At 55.5% G+C, this 15468-nt stretch overlaps 1 protein-coding gene across 2 annotated transcripts; it reads right to left on the bottom strand.

The window, feature by feature from the left end:
- Positions 1-194: 194 nt before the first annotated feature.
- On the bottom strand, positions 195-15460 carry FSD1 (fibronectin type III and SPRY domain containing 1). Of its 2 annotated transcripts, none has more exons than XM_045380474.3 (13): positions 15297-15460; positions 14026-14121; positions 13738-13869; positions 12015-12116; positions 11059-11081; positions 10758-10879; positions 9280-9489; positions 5742-5840; positions 4168-4327; positions 3722-3801; positions 800-1051; positions 601-689; positions 195-505 (listed from the first exon to the last, which is right to left on the bottom strand). In XM_045380474.3, the coding sequence occupies exons 1-13, from the start codon at positions 15309-15311 to the stop codon at positions 395-397; spliced, it is 1491 nt and encodes a 496-aa protein (XP_045236409.1). In that variant the 5' UTR covers positions 15312-15460; the 3' UTR covers positions 195-394. The 2 variants fall into 2 exon arrangements, with proteins under 2 accessions (XP_045236409.1, XP_045236411.1); XM_045380476.3 differs by having other exon boundaries at positions 891-1051.
- Between the last annotated feature and the right edge of the window lie 8 nt (positions 15461-15468).

Below are 15468 nucleotides of genomic sequence, written 5' to 3'. Positions count from 1 at the left end.
TCGGGGAGTAGGGGACGAGGGGTCCGTCAGATGTCTGCCTACAGATGGCCCCATTTACTCCCAGTGACCCTCAGCTCAGTGAAATCTACCAGCGTATCCTGTGAGAAAAGCCCATTTTACAGCCAGGAAGGCTGAGGTCCCAGTGCCACACAGCAGAGAGGACCACCCAGGCCCGAAGAACCAGTACCGCGGCCTGGCCTGGCCAGTGTTTGACCTTTATTAAGAGGTGAGGTGGGGAGGAGGGCCCGCCAGGGTGCCCGCTCCCTCTTGGTGACCCCCCATCCAGAGTTAAGGCTCCAAGCAGCAAATGACAGAGTAGGGTGCCTGGCTCCAGCAGCCTGGGCCTGGCAGCGGCTCCCCCAAGAACACCCCAGCTGGGTGGGTGCCTGGGGGCCTAGGTGAGGCTGGTGTTGGAGCTGCTGGTAGCACTGCCTCGCTTTTGCAGGCAGCGCACAGAACTGGGGACCTGCAGGCCTGTCGTCACCTGGAAGCTGCCACACCATACCTGAGGGAGAGCAGGGGGAGGTGGGAGGGGCTCCGCTTCGAACCCCAGCGCCCGTACCACCCTCTCTTCCCCCTGGGCCGCGGAGGGCAGCTCACCGTGAAAGCAGGCAGCAGGGGCTGTGTGAACCTGGTCTTGAAAGTGTGCAACACTTGTTTGGTGCGGGCGTTGTAAAAGGACAGGAGGCCTGGGGTGGGGGGGCAGAGTGACAGTGGGAACGGTCAGAAGTGGGATGGGGGAAGAGGGAGGGGACTCAGGCAGGGGCAGCCAGAGACGGCAGCTGGGGCTTGGGGTCACCTTGGTGGAAGTCACAGTGCACACCCAGGCAGTCGGGCACGGGGGCGTCCAGCACCTTGACCTTGTTGGCATGCTTGGCCGTGAAGCTGACCTGCAGCCAGTTGTTGACATGCAGGCACCAGGAGGCGGCCGTCTTGCCCAGTTGTTCGAAGCGGCCCAGGCTGCGGTAGGCCACGCCCACACCGAATGCCTTGCTGTCCGGCTCGTAGCGCACCTCCCAGTAATGCTCCCCGCCGTCGATCAGCGTGTCCCCTGTGGCGCAGGGCAGGAGGGGTGAACAGGGGAACTGGATAGAACCGGGTCACAGATGCCCTTCCACAAAGGGCCAGCCCCCAAGGTGCTCCCTACACCACAGCTGCTCCCTTCAGATACCCCTCAGGTTCCTAGCTGTACCCCCCAGATACTCCTCAAGTTCCCATCTATTCCCCCCAGACACTCCTTTGGCCCCAGCTATTCCCTCCAGATACTCCTTGGGCTCCAGTTTTCCCTCCAGATACTCCTTAGGCTCCAGCTATTCCCCCCAGATACTCCTTGGGCTCCAGCTATTCCCTTCAGATACTCCACTGTCCCTGCTATTCCCTCCAAATATCCTCAGACCCCAGTTATTCCCCCCAGATACTCCTTGGGATCCCAGGTATTACCCCCAGATATGCCTGAGAGTCCGAGCTATTTCCCCCAAATACTCCTCGAGTCCAGCTATTTCCCCCAGATACTCTTCAGGGTCCCAGCTATTTCCCCCAGATACTCCTCGGTCCCAGCGATTCCCCTCCAGATACTCCTCGGTCCCAGCGATTCCCCTCTAGATGCTCCTCAAGTCCCAGCTATTCCCCTCCAGATTCGCCTCAGTCCCAGCTACTTCCCCCAGATACGCCTCAGTCCCAGCTATTTCCCCCAGATATGCCTCAGTCCCAGCTATTTCCCCCAGATACGCCTCAGTCCCAGCTATTTCTCCCAGATACTCCTCAGTCCCAGCTATTTCCCCCAGATACTCCTCAGTCCCAGCTATTTCCCCCAGATGCTCCTCAGTCCCAGCTATTTCCCCCAGATACTCCTCAGTCCCAGCTATTTCCCCAGATACTCCTCAGTCCCAGCTATTCCCCCCAGATACTCCTCAGTCCCAGCTATTCCCCCCAGATACTCCTCAGTCCCAGTGATTCCACTCCAGATGCTCCTCAAGTCCCATCTATTCCCTCCTAATATTCCTTGATTCCTGGGTATTCCCCCCAGATACTCCTAAGCTTTATCAACTTCCTCCAGAAATTTAGTAGGCCCAGACACTCCCCAAGCTTCAGTTACTCCTTTCAGATTCTCTACAAGCCCAAGCTACTCCTTCCAGACTCCTCCAGGCCATAGAAACTTCCTTCAGTTCCTCCCCATGTCCAAATGCCCTTCAGTTCTTCCCAGAAACTAGATCATCCTCAAACCCTTGTTCCTGGAAGACTCATAGTGTTCCCACAGCCCTCAAGTCCTCCTCGAGTCCAGATGCTCCCCCCAGTTCCCAGCTCTGGCAGGGTCCAGATGCTCCCCCTACTTCTTGGCTCTGGCAGAGTCTAGAAGCTCCCTCTAGCTCCTGGCTGTGACAGAGTTCAGATACTCCTCAGGACTCAAGACTCCCTCCTCCTGCTCTCTGAATCCAGATTCTATCCAGACCCCAACTCCGCGTGGAAGGCAGGTTCTCCCAGGCCTCAGCTACTGCTGAGGCCAGAAGTTCCCCCAAGGCATTCCTCAAGCCAGATACTCTCCAGGCCTCAGCTCCTCCTGGAATCCAGGTGTTCCTCAAACCTCCATTACACTCTCCAGGAACCCTCTGAATTGGGATACCCCTTGGCTTCAGCTCTGTACACAGTCCAGATTCTCTCCAGAGCTGAGATCCTCTCCAGGCCCCAGATCCAGGTTCTTGCCATCTCAGCTACTCCTTCACCCAGTGCAGGTATTCCACGAGCTTCAGCTTCTCCTCATACTCTTGCCCCTCCCAGATCACAGTTGATCTTTGTATCATATCTCAGCTCCTCTCCAGATACAAAATGAACCTCTGTATACATGTCTTCTCCAGGTCTGCTCCTCCCTGATCTCAGCTACTCCCCAAATCACAAATTATCCAGGCCCTTTCCCAAGGGTTATGTCTCTCTCTTTCTCTCTGTTTCTCTCTCACAAATCTCAGCAACTCCAGTGACAACTCCCTGTATCTTCTGCTTCTCCCTAAACCAAACTCTCACCAATCCCTGGTGCTCCCAAGAAAATCTAGATCCCCACAGAACCATAACTTCCCCTCAGGCCCTAGCTTATCCTCATGACCCCAGCTACCCCCTAATTTCCTTCTCCCTAGATATTCCTGACCACACTGACTTCCTCATACTTTAGCCTCTTTCTCCAGCTCTATTCTGAACAGTAGCAGTTCCCCTAAACTCCAGTTCCTCCACTAACTCCAGCTTCTTCTTCACAGGATCCAATCATTCCTATGCTGCTATTGACTTCTCTTCAGGCTGCTCTCTCTGGCTCCTCCACATACCCTCAGACAATCCCCCAAAACTCCTGCCTGGCTTCAGCTTCCCCACAAACCCAGCTGCTCTACAGGCAACCATTCTTTCCAGCTACTCCTCAAATCCCAGCTACTCCTCAAATCCCAGCTACTCCCCAAGTCCCAGATACTCCACGGAGTTCAGACAATTGCCCCCAAGCTCCTGCCCAGGCACCATCTGATCCACAGTCTCTTTCCTTCACTCCATAAATTCTGGCTTTCCCCAGCAATCCCTTATCCCCAAATATTTCCTTTTCGGCAGTGACAGAACAACCTATTATTCCGGGAGCAGATTTGCTGATGGCTGCCTGTTTCCGCAGCCAAAGGCAAAGCTTCTCCCTCAACCCCCACCATTAGGCCCCTGCCCAAAACTCCCCTCTCCCCTTTTTTCTCCCCTTCCTTACCCAGCACTGTGTAGGACTCAGCGGTGAAGCGGTCCCGACCCCCACGACCTGAGGGCATCCTCTTGGGAGATGGAGTACCTCTGTGGTGGGCAGGGAGTAGGCAGTCTCAGGAGACTCAGTTTAACACTCATCTCTCCCAGGGTATGGCTCCCCTAGTCCACCCCAGCCACTGTGGATGTTGGGTCAATCTCTGGCAGTATTTGGCTCTTTCTATATATCTAGCATCTCATGTTTATGTCGGAATATGCCTGTGCCCTCTGTCATCTGGGAAACTCCTATTTACCCATCAAAACCCCACTCAAAATCTCCTCTCCCCTCATTCCCTCTCTAGGTTCCCCCAGCCCTGGGTCCCCTCTCCACCCCAGCTGTGACCACACTGGGCTCTGTGTCCATGTCCAGATTGATCTTCTCCACCAGAGACTTAGGGAGGGGAGGGGGCAGGCTACCTGGCCGGGGAATTGATGGGAGACGCCGTCCGCCCCTTGCCGTCTTTCTCGCGAGCCTTGATATCCTGCACCTTCCCGCCCATAGCGTCCCACTCCACGGAGAGATCATCCACCCGCAGGTTCTGGTGGGATGTGGACGCATCCAGGCGGAACATGAACGCTGGGGCCGGGCAGACGTGGGAGTCACAGAGATGGGAAACCCGGAGAGACACAGAGAGAGACAGAGAGACAGACAGTGACCAAGACAGACCAAGACAGGGACAGAGAATCAGAGAGCCGAGGAGACAAGGGTCCAAGACGGAGACAGAGAGACCAACAAAGGCTCAGAGAGAGACAGATATAGAGAGACCAGCAGAAAGACAACAAGAGAGACGATATGGCAAAGGGCAGAGGGGACAGAACATGGAGCCAGAGGCGCGAAGGCCGAGGGTTGTGGCCTAAAGGCCTCCCTCCCAGGTCTGAAGGCATTTTCTTTTTTTTTGTTTGGAGACGGAGTCTCGCTCTGTTACTCAGGCTGGAGTGCAGTGGCACAATCTTGGCTCACTGCAACCTCCGCCTCCTGGGTTCAAGCAGTTCTCCTGCCTCAGCCTCCCAAGTAGCTGGGACTACAGGTGCCCACCACCACACCCAGCTAATGTTTTTTTTTTGTTTTGTTTTGTTTTGTTTTCTTTTTTTTTTTTTGAGACGGAGTCTCGCTCTGTCACCCAGGCTGGAGTGCAGTGGCCGGATCTCAGCTCACTGCAAGCTCCGTCTCCCGGGTTCACGCCATTCTCCTGCCTCAGCCTCCCGAGTAGCTGGGACTACAGGCGCCTGCCACCTCGCCCGGCTAAGTTTTTTTTGTATTTTTTTAGTAGAGACGGGGTTTCACTGTGTTAGCCAGGATGGTCTCGATCTCCTGACCTTGTGATCCGCCCATCTCGGCCTCCCAAAGTGCTGGGATTACAGGCTTGAGCCACCGCGCCCAGCCACACCCAGCTAATGTTTGTATTTTCAGTAGAGACGGGGTTTCACCATATTGGCCAGGCTGGTTTCGAACTCCTGACCTTGTGATCCGCCCACCTCAGCCTCCCAAAGTGCTGGGATCACAGGCGTGAGCCACTGCGCCCGACCTCTGGAGGCATTTTCAAGCCAACTGCACGACCCTGTGCTTCCATGGAGGGCTAATCCCAAGAAAGGGGCTGGGCTACAGCACGAGGGAGTTAGGCTAGATTTCAGAGGGACTTCCTAGCAGGGCATGCGAAGGTGTCACTGTGAAAGGTTCTGGAATCGGTCTTCACTACTCAAATCTCATCCCCAGCTCTACAGAAGACTTATCTATTTTTGGGCAAAGAGAGGGTGTGTGTGGCTGTATATAAAAACCATCGAGATACACTGGGGTAAACCTCAGAAGCAAAGGACAAAAACAGGGTTATAGCAGATACTCAGGCTAAGGAAGCCACTGTGGACGGAGCTTTGAGCTTCCTGGCAGCCAGGGCAACAAAGTTGCCCTGCTTTGAGGATTCTCATGGTCTCTGGGGGCCGTGGGAGGAAAGGGCCATGGAGTCAAAGGTAGGGCAAGGGTAGAAGCCAGTCACCTGGTGTCTCCAGAGTCACCGGCTCAGAGAACTCTCCTGCAACTGCCTTGTTACAGGCCTTCACGCGGAAATTCATGTATTTCATGTCAAACTTGAGACCTGGGAGGCAAGAGAGGCATTTCAACACCGTGTATTCCCTGAGACTCTGAGTCATGGGTTAAAGCTGTCATGTCCCACTGTGATTCCCAACGCCATTCAAAGAACCACCTTATAAACACCTTACCTGGCCACACGCAGTGGCTCACGCCTGTAATCCCAGCGCTCTGGGAGGCCGAGGCACGCGGATCACCTGAGGTTGGGAGTTCAAGACCAGCCTGACCAACATGATGAAACCCCATCTCTACTAAAAATACAAAATTAGCCGGGCATGGTGGCGCATGCCTGTAATCCCAGCTACTCAGGAGACTGAGACAGGAGAATTGCTTGAACCCGGGAGGCAGAGGTTGCGGTGAGCCATGATCATGCCATTGAACTCCAGCCTGGGCAACAAGAGCAAAACTCCGTCTCAAGAAAAAATAAAAAATAAAAAATAAACATCCTATCCCTGAGAAACCATCCTTGCCCTCCTCTCCCTGAGGGGCTATGAATTACTTGACTCTACCTCCAACTCACATAGACCAATCAGGATGCTTTCAGATCCTGTCACAAAATACAGAGATTTGTACTGCACCACTGCACTCCAGCCTGGGCGACACATTTATTTGAGATTCTGTCTCAAATAAATAAATAATAAAACATAAAAAATTAGTCTGGGTGCGGTGGCTCACGCCTGTAATGTCAGCACTTTGGAAGGCCAAGGTGGGCAGACCACTTGAGGTCAGGAGTTCAAGACCAGCCTGGCCAACATGATGAAACCCCATCTCTACTAAAAATATGAAAATGGGCGGCTGGGGGGTGGGTGGTGCCTGTAATCACAGCTACTCAGGAGGCTGCAGCAGGAGAATCGCTTGAACCCGGAGGCAGAGGTTGCAGTGAGCCAAGATCACGCCACTGCACTCCAGCCTGGGTGACAGAGTAAAACTCCATCCCCCCACAAAAAAAGTTAGCCAGGTGTGGTGGGTGCACACCTGTAGTCCCGGTTAATCAGAAGGCTGAGGGAGGAGGAGCATGTGAGCCCAAGAGGTTGAAGCTGCAGTGAGCTATGATTGCATCACTGCAGTCCAGCATGTGCTACCTAGCAAGAACCTGTCTTTAAAAAACAAAGGTCGAGCGCGGTGGCTCACGCCTGTAATCCCAGCTACTAGGGAGGCTGAGACAGGAGAATTGCTTGAACCCAGGAGGCAGAGGTTGCAGTGAGCTGAGATCACGCCACTGCACTCCAGCCTGGGCAACAGAGCGAGACTCAGGTGTCTCAAAAAAAAACAAACAAAAAACAAAACAAAACACAAAAAACTGGTGGCCGGGCGCGGTGGCTCACGCCTGTAATCCCAGCACTTTGGGAGGCCGAGGCAGGTGGATCACGAGGTCAGGAGATCGAGACCATCCTGGTTAACACGGTGAAACCCCGTCTCTACTAAAAATACAAAAAATTAGCCGGGCGTGGTGGCGGGCGCCTGTAGTCCCAGCTACTCAGGAGGCTGAGGCAGGAGAATGGCGGGAATCCCGGAGGCAGAGCTTACAGTGAGCCGAGATTGCACCACTGTACTCCAGCCTGGGTGACAGAGCAAGACTCCATCTCAAAAAAAAAAAAAAAAAAACTGGTAAGATGTGAGTCCACTGCACCCGCGTCCATTTCCCGGGTTTTATGCTAACTACATGGGTCCTCTCTGTACTTTTTGTATTAGTTGTTTTGGCAACTCCCTGTGAATCTATATTTATTTCAAAATACAAAGTTACCAGAAAACAAAACCAAAAGGCGGGGACGCTTGGAGGAGGGATTTGAGGAATCCTATTTACAACAAATAAAAGGGGTGTGTTTATTTTGATTCTCAAGAGAAGGATAAGCCAATAGCTGTTCGCAAGCTCTCCTGCGGCTGGTGACTTTTTCCCCTGCAATTAGCGAGCTCATGATTAACCTTGTATGCTAATTACAGATAACCAGCCGGCTGATTACAGCCCAAAAGCAGCTAGAGAATGTGGACAGTTAACCCTTCAGCCAGCTTCTCCCCGCCCCTGAGGGTTTCCCCGATCAGGATGGCTTTTTTTTTTTTTTTTTTTTGAGACGGAGTCTCCCTCTGTTGCCCAAGCTGGAGTGTAGTGGCGCGATCTCTGCTCACTGCAGCCTCCCCTCCCAGGTTCAAGTGATTCTCACTCCTCAGCCTCCTGAGTCGCTGGGATTACAGGCATCCGCCACCACACCCGGCTAATGTTTTTGCATTTTTAGTAGAGACAGGGTTTTACCACGCTGGCCAGGCTGGTCTTGAGCTCCTGACTTCAAGGGATCCACCCGCCTCAGCCTCCCAAAGTGCTGGGATTACAGCGTGAGCCACCGCACCCGGCCAGGATGGCTTTTTAATCTCATGAGGCTTTCTCCCTTCAGACCCTACCTCCAACAGCTGAGTGGATTCCTTGGGTTTCCCTCCCTCCCTTCCTTCCTTTTCTCTCTCTCTCTCTCTCTCTGTTTTGTAGAGACAGGGTCTCTCGCCCTGTTGTTCAGGCTGGAGTGTGGTGGTGCAGTCATGGCTCACGGTAGTCTACAACTGTTGCGCTCAAACAATCCTCCCACTTTAGCCTCCCTTGGTAGCTGGGACCACCATGCTCAGATAACTTTAAAAAAAAAAATTTTTTTATAGATGGGCTCTCGCTTTGTTACCCAAGCTAGTCTCCAGCTCCCGGCCTCAAGCAATCTTCTTGCCTCAGCCTCCCAAAGTGCTGTATTACAGGATTGAGCCACCATGCCTGGTCAGCTTTCAGTTTCTTTAACTGCCAGGGAGGACCCCAAATACTTGGAGGGTGAATCCAGAATGCTAGCTCCAGGAGGGAAAAGATTACTGTCTGCGTTGTGCCCTGCTCCGAGGACAGTACCCAGCTATTTGGGAGGCTGAGGCAGGACTGCTTGAGGCCAGGAGTTGGAGACCAGCCTAGGGAAATGGCAAGATCCCATGTCTAGAAAAATATATTCATTATTATTATTATTATTATTTCTGAGATGAGTTTCGCTCTTGTTGCCCAGGCTGGAGGGCATCTCGTGCGAGGGCATAGCGTGATCTTGGCTCAGTGCCACCTCTGCCTTCCTGGTTCAAGCGATTCTCCCGTCTCAGCCTCCCGAGTAGCTGGGATTCCAGGTGCCTGATACCATGCCCAGTTAATTTTTTTTGTATTTTTAGTAGAGACGGGGTTTCACCATATTGGCCAGGCTGGTTTGAACTCCTGACCTCAGGCGATCCGCCCACTTCAGCCTCCCAAAGTGCTGGGATTACAGGCGTGAGCCACCGCGCCCGGCCACTGTCTCATACTTCTGATCCGCCTCCTCAGGCTGCTTCCAGACTCCGTGAGTCTTGGGGATCGTGCCCAAGGCCCCCAGTGACTGATGGCGAGACGGCAGCCTGGAAGGCGTTGCTGTTCACAGCTGGGCAGAGCTGGCGCACGCTGCCCTTACCTGTCAGAGTGTACTCTGTCTGCCGGATTCCCTCGATGACCATCCAGGGCTGGTCCTCCTTGAGACGGGGCGGGCCCTCGAAGTTGGTGCGCCGGTACTCCAGCACGTAGTGGTCAATCTTGCTGTCCTCATCCGGCATGCGCCACACCAGGGTCACACAGTTATCTGCCACCAGGGACTCGGCCAGGTCGATCACCGGCGCGCTGGGCACTGCCCCGGACGGAAGGGAGAGGGGGTCAGGGTTCTGTGCCTGGTGCAGGGGGCAGGGGGCTTGCTGCAGCGCCGCCCAACTACATGAGGGACACTTTTGGGGGCATGGCCCCCAATTTTGGGGGGGTTCCACGCTTGCGGGGGTGGAGACTTTTTGTTTTTTGGAGACAGAGTCTTTCTTTTGTCACCCAGGCTGGAGTCCAGTGGCACGATCTTGGCTCACTGCAACCTCTGACTCCCTGGTTCAAGCGATTCTCCTCCCTCAGCCTCCCGAGTAGCTGGGATTACAGGCATGCGCCACCACACTCGGCTAATTTTTTGTATTTTTAGTAGAGTCAGGGTTTCACCATGTTGGCCAGGCTGGTCTTGAACTCCTGACCTCAGGTGATCTACCCGCCTCGACCTCCCAAAGTGTTGGGATTACAGGCGTGAGCCACCATGCCCAGCCATGGAGACTCTAAGGTTCCATCAGCGGGTGGGGGGAGGGCTGAGCTTTCTCGGGATTCCATCATTTAGGGGCAGAATTATTCCAAATTCTCTGCCAATGAGGGATGTGACTTTCTTTGAGGCTGCATCATAGACAGGTTGGGTTCTCAGCCCATTTCTCCTCGGGCGCATGGCCTTCTCAGGGCTCCACCCCTGCGGACAGGGTTTTCCCAGGAGCTACCATGTGGTGGGTGTGCCATTCTCATGGCTGTATCCAGGGAGGAGGTCTCGGGAGGACTCCACTCCCTCAAGCACATGGTATCCTCAGGGCTCCACCCTCGGGGGACAAAGTTTTCCCAGGACTGCACCCCTTGGTGGGTGTGGCTTCCTGATGGCTCCACCCATGGGCGGGACTTCATGAGACCCCCCCCCCCCAACAGGGTGTGGTGTTCTTATGGCTCCTCCCCTGGGGACAGAGTGAGTTTTCCCAGGACCTCACCCCCTGGTGGGTGGGGCTTTCTGATAGCTCCACCCATGGGCGGGGCTTGATGAATACTTCCCCCCCATCCCGGACGTGGTATTCCCAGGGCTCCATTCCTGAGGACAGAGTTTTCCCAGGATGCCACTACCCAGTGGGTGGGGTCTTCCCATGACTCCACCCAGGGGTGGGGCTTCATGAGGACTCCACCCCCCACAGGGCGTGGAATTATTAGGGCTCCACCTCCCCCAGGTATAATTCAGACACCTGGCCGTCCACCTTACTCCAGGTCCTGTTTCAGGGCCTCACAGCCTCCCAGGTCATTCCCCGGAAGTCCTGGCCCTCCAGTGCGTGCCCCTCTCACCAGGCAGAAACTTGAGTGCCTGTAGCATCTGCCGCTCTTGTGCGAAGTCCACCATGAGGTGACTCATGTTGTCACTGACCTTCGCTTTCAGTGATAGCCGGAAGGCAGGGGCCATGGTCACTCTGCGGGAAGGAGGTGGCAGACGTTGCGCGGGGGCCCAGACCTGGTCATCTGTGGTGCAAGCGGGCCCCTCCCCAGGGCTCCCGTCTGGGGCTCTGGGCTGAGACACCCTCACCAGGCAGCCCCTGTCTTCACACCAGGGGCAGGGAAGTGGGGTGGGGGCCAGACCCCAGCGTCTTACCCATCTTTGATTTGCTTGGCAGCCTAGAGAGAGGAACAGAACAACATTCAAAGATTTTTTTTTTTTTTTTTTTTTTTTTGAGACGGAGTCTTGCTGTCGCCCAGGCTGGAGTGCAATGGGGTGATCTCAGCTCACTGCAACCTCCACCTTCCGGGTTCACACCATCCTCCTGCCTCAGCTTCCCGAGTAGCTGGGACCTCAGGTGCCCACCACCATGCTCGGCTAACTTTTTGCATATTTAGTAGAGACGGGGTTTCACCGTGTTAACCAAGATGGTCTCGATCTCTTGACCTCGTGATCCGCCTGCCTCAGCCTCCCAAAGTGCTGGGATTATAGGCGTGAGCCACCGCACCCAGCCAATAACTTTATTTTTTGTAGAGATGGGGTTTCACTATGTTGCCCATGTTGGTCTGAAACTTCTGGCCTCAAGCAATCCTCCTGCCTTGGCCTCCCAAACTGCAGGTATTACAGGCATGAGCCACTGCACCCAGCCTGAACGCTTTCTTTCTTTTCTTTTCTTTTTTTTGTTTTGAGATGAAGTCTCGCTCTGTTGCCCAGTCTGGAATACAGTGGCACAGTCTCAGCTCACGGCAACCTCTGCCTCCCAGGTTCAAGTGATTCTCCCACCTCAGCCTCCCAAGTAGCTGGGATTACAGGCGCCCACCACCACATCTAGCTAATTTTTGTATTTTTAGTAGAGACGGGGCTTCGCCGTGTTGGCCAGGCTGGTCTTTAACTCGTGACCTCAGCTGATCCACCCGCCTTGGTCTCCCAAAGTGCTGGGATTACAGGTGTATCCACTGCGCCCAGCCTGGACACTTTCTTGGTATCAGTATGTGCTTTGGCTAAGTGTCGCATGGGTGGGCTACACTTACACTAAAAATGTGCTTGTTCACCTGAAATGCGAACGTGACCGGGCGCATCGTTCTTTGCCTGGCAGCATCACAGGCACCCACCTGAGGAAAATCCTCGCGGTCCATGGCCTGGAGAGTCTGGTTGGCTGTCTCCAGAAGCTCCTCGGAGCTCTCCAGGGCCCGCGTGCAGGCAGCCAGCTGGTTCTGTGGACACCAGGCACCAAAGGAGGGGACAACTCACCCCACTGCCTCAGGCCCCCCGAGGGCTCCCCACCCCATTCAGAATCCAGGGTACCACGCCCTTCTCGAACTCCAGGTGAGAGACGGAGATTGGAGCCTCAAGCGCCCCACCAAATGGGGCTGGGCTCCGGGAGCAGAACAGAATCCATGGGGAATTCCTTCCTTAAAAACTCACATAAGGCTGGGTGCGGTGGCTCATGCCTGTAATCCCAGCACTCTGGGTGGCTGAGGCAGGAGGATCACCTGAGGTCAGGAGTTCAAGACAAGCCTGGCCAACACAGTGAAATCCCATCTCTACTAAATGTAGAAAAAATTAACTGGGTGTGGTGGTGTGCACCTGTAATCCCAGCTACTCAGGAAGCTGAGGCAGGAGAATCGCTTGAACCTGGGAGGCAGAGGTTGCAGTGAGCTAAGATTGTGCCACTGATCCAGCCTGGATGACAGAACGACACTCCATCTCAAAAAAAAAAAAAAACAAAAAAACAAAAAACAGAACAAAAAAAACTCACATGAGCCAGGTGCAGTGGCTCATACCCGTAATCCCAGCAATTTGGGAGGACAAGGCAGAAAGATCGCTTGAGCCCAGGAGTTCAAGACGAGTCTAGGCAACATGGTGAAAACCAGTCTCCACCAAAAAATACAAAAATTAGCTGGGAGTAGTGGCACCTTCCTGTGGTCCCAGCTACTTGGGAGGCTGAGGTGGGAGGATCGCTTGAGCCTGGGAGGCGGAGGCTGCAGTGAGGCATGATTGCGCCACTGTACTCCAGCCTGGATGACAGGACAAGACTCTGTCTCAAAACACAAACAAACCAAAAACTCACATGCCCAGGCCACACCCAGGCTCCAGGGCGCCAGATTGCCTGGGGACAGGAATCTGGGATGTCAGGAAGTTGCCCAGGAGGTCTGGATGCAGCCTGTGTGACCCCAGCTTGGAGTCTGAGTGAGAGCCCACGGGAGCCATGGGTGGTGTATAAGTGGAGGTGATACCTTCAGATCTGGGGGGCCAGTGGGAAGGGCTGAGAAACCGGAGGCACTGAGTGAAGACAGAAGGGGAAGATCTGAGCCAGACGCGGGGACACCATGATGGAGAAGGGATTCAGAGAAAGCACAGGCAGGCTGGGCACAGGGGCTCACGCCTGTCATCCCAGCAGTTTGGGAGGCTGAGGCGGGAGGATCACCTGAGGTCAGGAGTTCGAGACCAGCTTGGCCAACACAGTGAAACCCCATCTCTATTAAAATTACGAAAATTATCCCAGTATGGTGGCGGGTGCCTGTAATCCCAGCTACTTGGGAGGCTGAGGCAGGAGTATCACTTGAACCCAGGAGGTGGAGGTTGCAGTGAGCCGAGATCTTGCCACTGCACTCCAGCCTGGGTGACAGAGCGAGACCTCCATCTCAAAAAAAAAAACAACAAAAAAAGAGAGAGTACAGGTGGATGGAGCATTGATGGGGCCATGGACAGGGAGGGGTCAGGGGAGAGATCAGAAACTCAAGAAGCACCCAGTTTTGGGAAGAAGATGAGAGCCAGCTACGTTCTGTTGAGTAGGGGGGTGGGCGGGGAGAGGAAGATGCCCCCAGCCCTCACCTGCAGCTCGTAGGTGCGGCTGGCACGGTCCTGTTTTATCTTCATAAGCATGCCTTCTTTCAGCTCCTCCAGGACGGAGAAGAGGGACTGGAACTCTGCTTCGAGGTCCTCCTGCACCTTCGTCGAGTTCGCCTGGGTCGGAACAGCCAGGATTGGCCAAAGCCCGTGTTCAGAGGGGGAAACTGAGACCTCCCACAGGCATTAACAGCAAGAGGCCAGTTCCTATGGCTGCACCCTCCAGGCTCCTCCCCTCCCCCCACCTGCCCAGGACTCCCCCACCACCTTCACCTCCACATTCAGCAGCATCTGTTTCAGGGAATAGATAAAGCTCTGAATTTCTTCATTCTTCATAGCCAGTGTTGTGATGATCTTCCTCAGGGCCTCCTGCACCACCAGAAGTGTGGACAGACACAGGTGCACACACACGTACACACAGGTGTGCAAACAGGTACACACACGTGCACACACGTATACGCACACGTGTACACGTGCACACATATGCACACACATACACAAATGCACACACGCGTGCACACACACACGGCAGGCAGGTGAGTCCCTCAGCCTGGCCGGGCTCCCTGACCCATGCTCCCCTCCAGGGATCCAGAGAGGACATGTGGGGGCTGCCACGTTCTCGAACTTGGGCACCAGCCAGGAGGTGAAGCTCCGGACTGATACAACTCACCTATAGCAGCTGGGCGCCCTAAGCTACCCCATATTACAGGAGAGGAAACTGACGCTCACAGAGAACCTCTCAGGAAGGGACAGACCCCGGCCCGAACCAGGTGTGCTTGAGCACAAAGGCTACAACCCGATACCTACATCCTGAAGGTGGGGCACGAGGGGCTAGCCTGGGGACAGAAAACCCCAGAGGAAAAGGTTGCCTGCTGGAAAATGGGCTAACCTGGGGAAAGGGTTCTCGGTGGAAGAAAAATCCCAGGGAGGTGGGATAGCCTGGGATAGGGGCTAGCCTCAGAACAGGGGTGGGGCCTACCTGGGGGACAAGGACAAGCAAGGAGAAAGAAATTACCTGGGCAAAGGTGGAACCTGCGGGCCAGGGATGCAGGGGCGCCAGGTAAGTGGGGAGGGGCAGGGAGGTCTTGGGGAAGGGCAGGGTATTCTGGGAGGGAGGATCCTGCTCAGGAGCCTCTTGCTCTGACCCAGGCTTCCGACTGGCTCTTTTCCCCGGGGCAGGGTCGGTGGGGTCCGCACTGCGGAGCTGGCGGGGCGTCCTCCGAGGGTGGGGCGGGGGGCCGGGATGCCTGGTCCGCAGCCAGGAAGGAGGGCGTGGGGGATGGGGGTCAGGGATGGGACTGGGATACTGGGCAGGGTGGGGGGCTTAGAAGGCACGTGCCTGGCCCCAAGCCAAGATGTCGGGGGGACTGCGTCCCAAACTGGGGTGGGGGGCTAGATCCGGGCGGGGTCGCGACGGGGTGGGGCCTCGGCCGCAGAGCAGCTGGGGCGGAGGCGGGGAGGGAGTGGGGGCGCTGCGGCAACACCTGGTCCCCTCCCCCGCCCCCGACGCCCCGGAGGGCCCGCCCCGCCCCACCCCGTCCTACCCTCTGTTCTTCCATGGCTGCAGCCCAGGTCACCCCGGCCCGGCCCGCGGGCCCCGCGCACGCTGAGTCCCCAAGCTGCCTGTGCCGCGGCCGGTAGCCAATGGCCCGCCGAGCCCTCGCTGCCGCCGCGCCCCCGGTTAGCGCTCCATCACCGCGCGCACTGCGCAGGCGC

This window comes from Macaca fascicularis, chromosome 19 (genome assembly GCF_037993035.2).
Source record: "Macaca fascicularis isolate 582-1 chromosome 19, T2T-MFA8v1.1".
In the NCBI taxonomy this organism is placed as follows: domain Eukaryota; kingdom Metazoa; phylum Chordata; class Mammalia; order Primates; family Cercopithecidae; genus Macaca; species Macaca fascicularis.
This window is presented reverse-complemented; position numbering and strand designations above follow the sequence as displayed.

Bases quoted from the DNA above. Each gene is read 5' to 3' on its own strand.
- FSD1 (XM_045380474.3), bottom strand. The intron at 5,841-9,279 runs GTAAGGGCAGCG...CTTGCCTCCCAG, and splicing joins GACAGAGTACACTCTGACAG to GTCTCAAGTTTGACATGAAA. The intron at 690-799 runs GTGACCCCAAGC...CCCCCACCCCAG, and splicing joins GCACTGTGACTTCCACCAAG to GCCTCCTGTCCTTTTACAAC.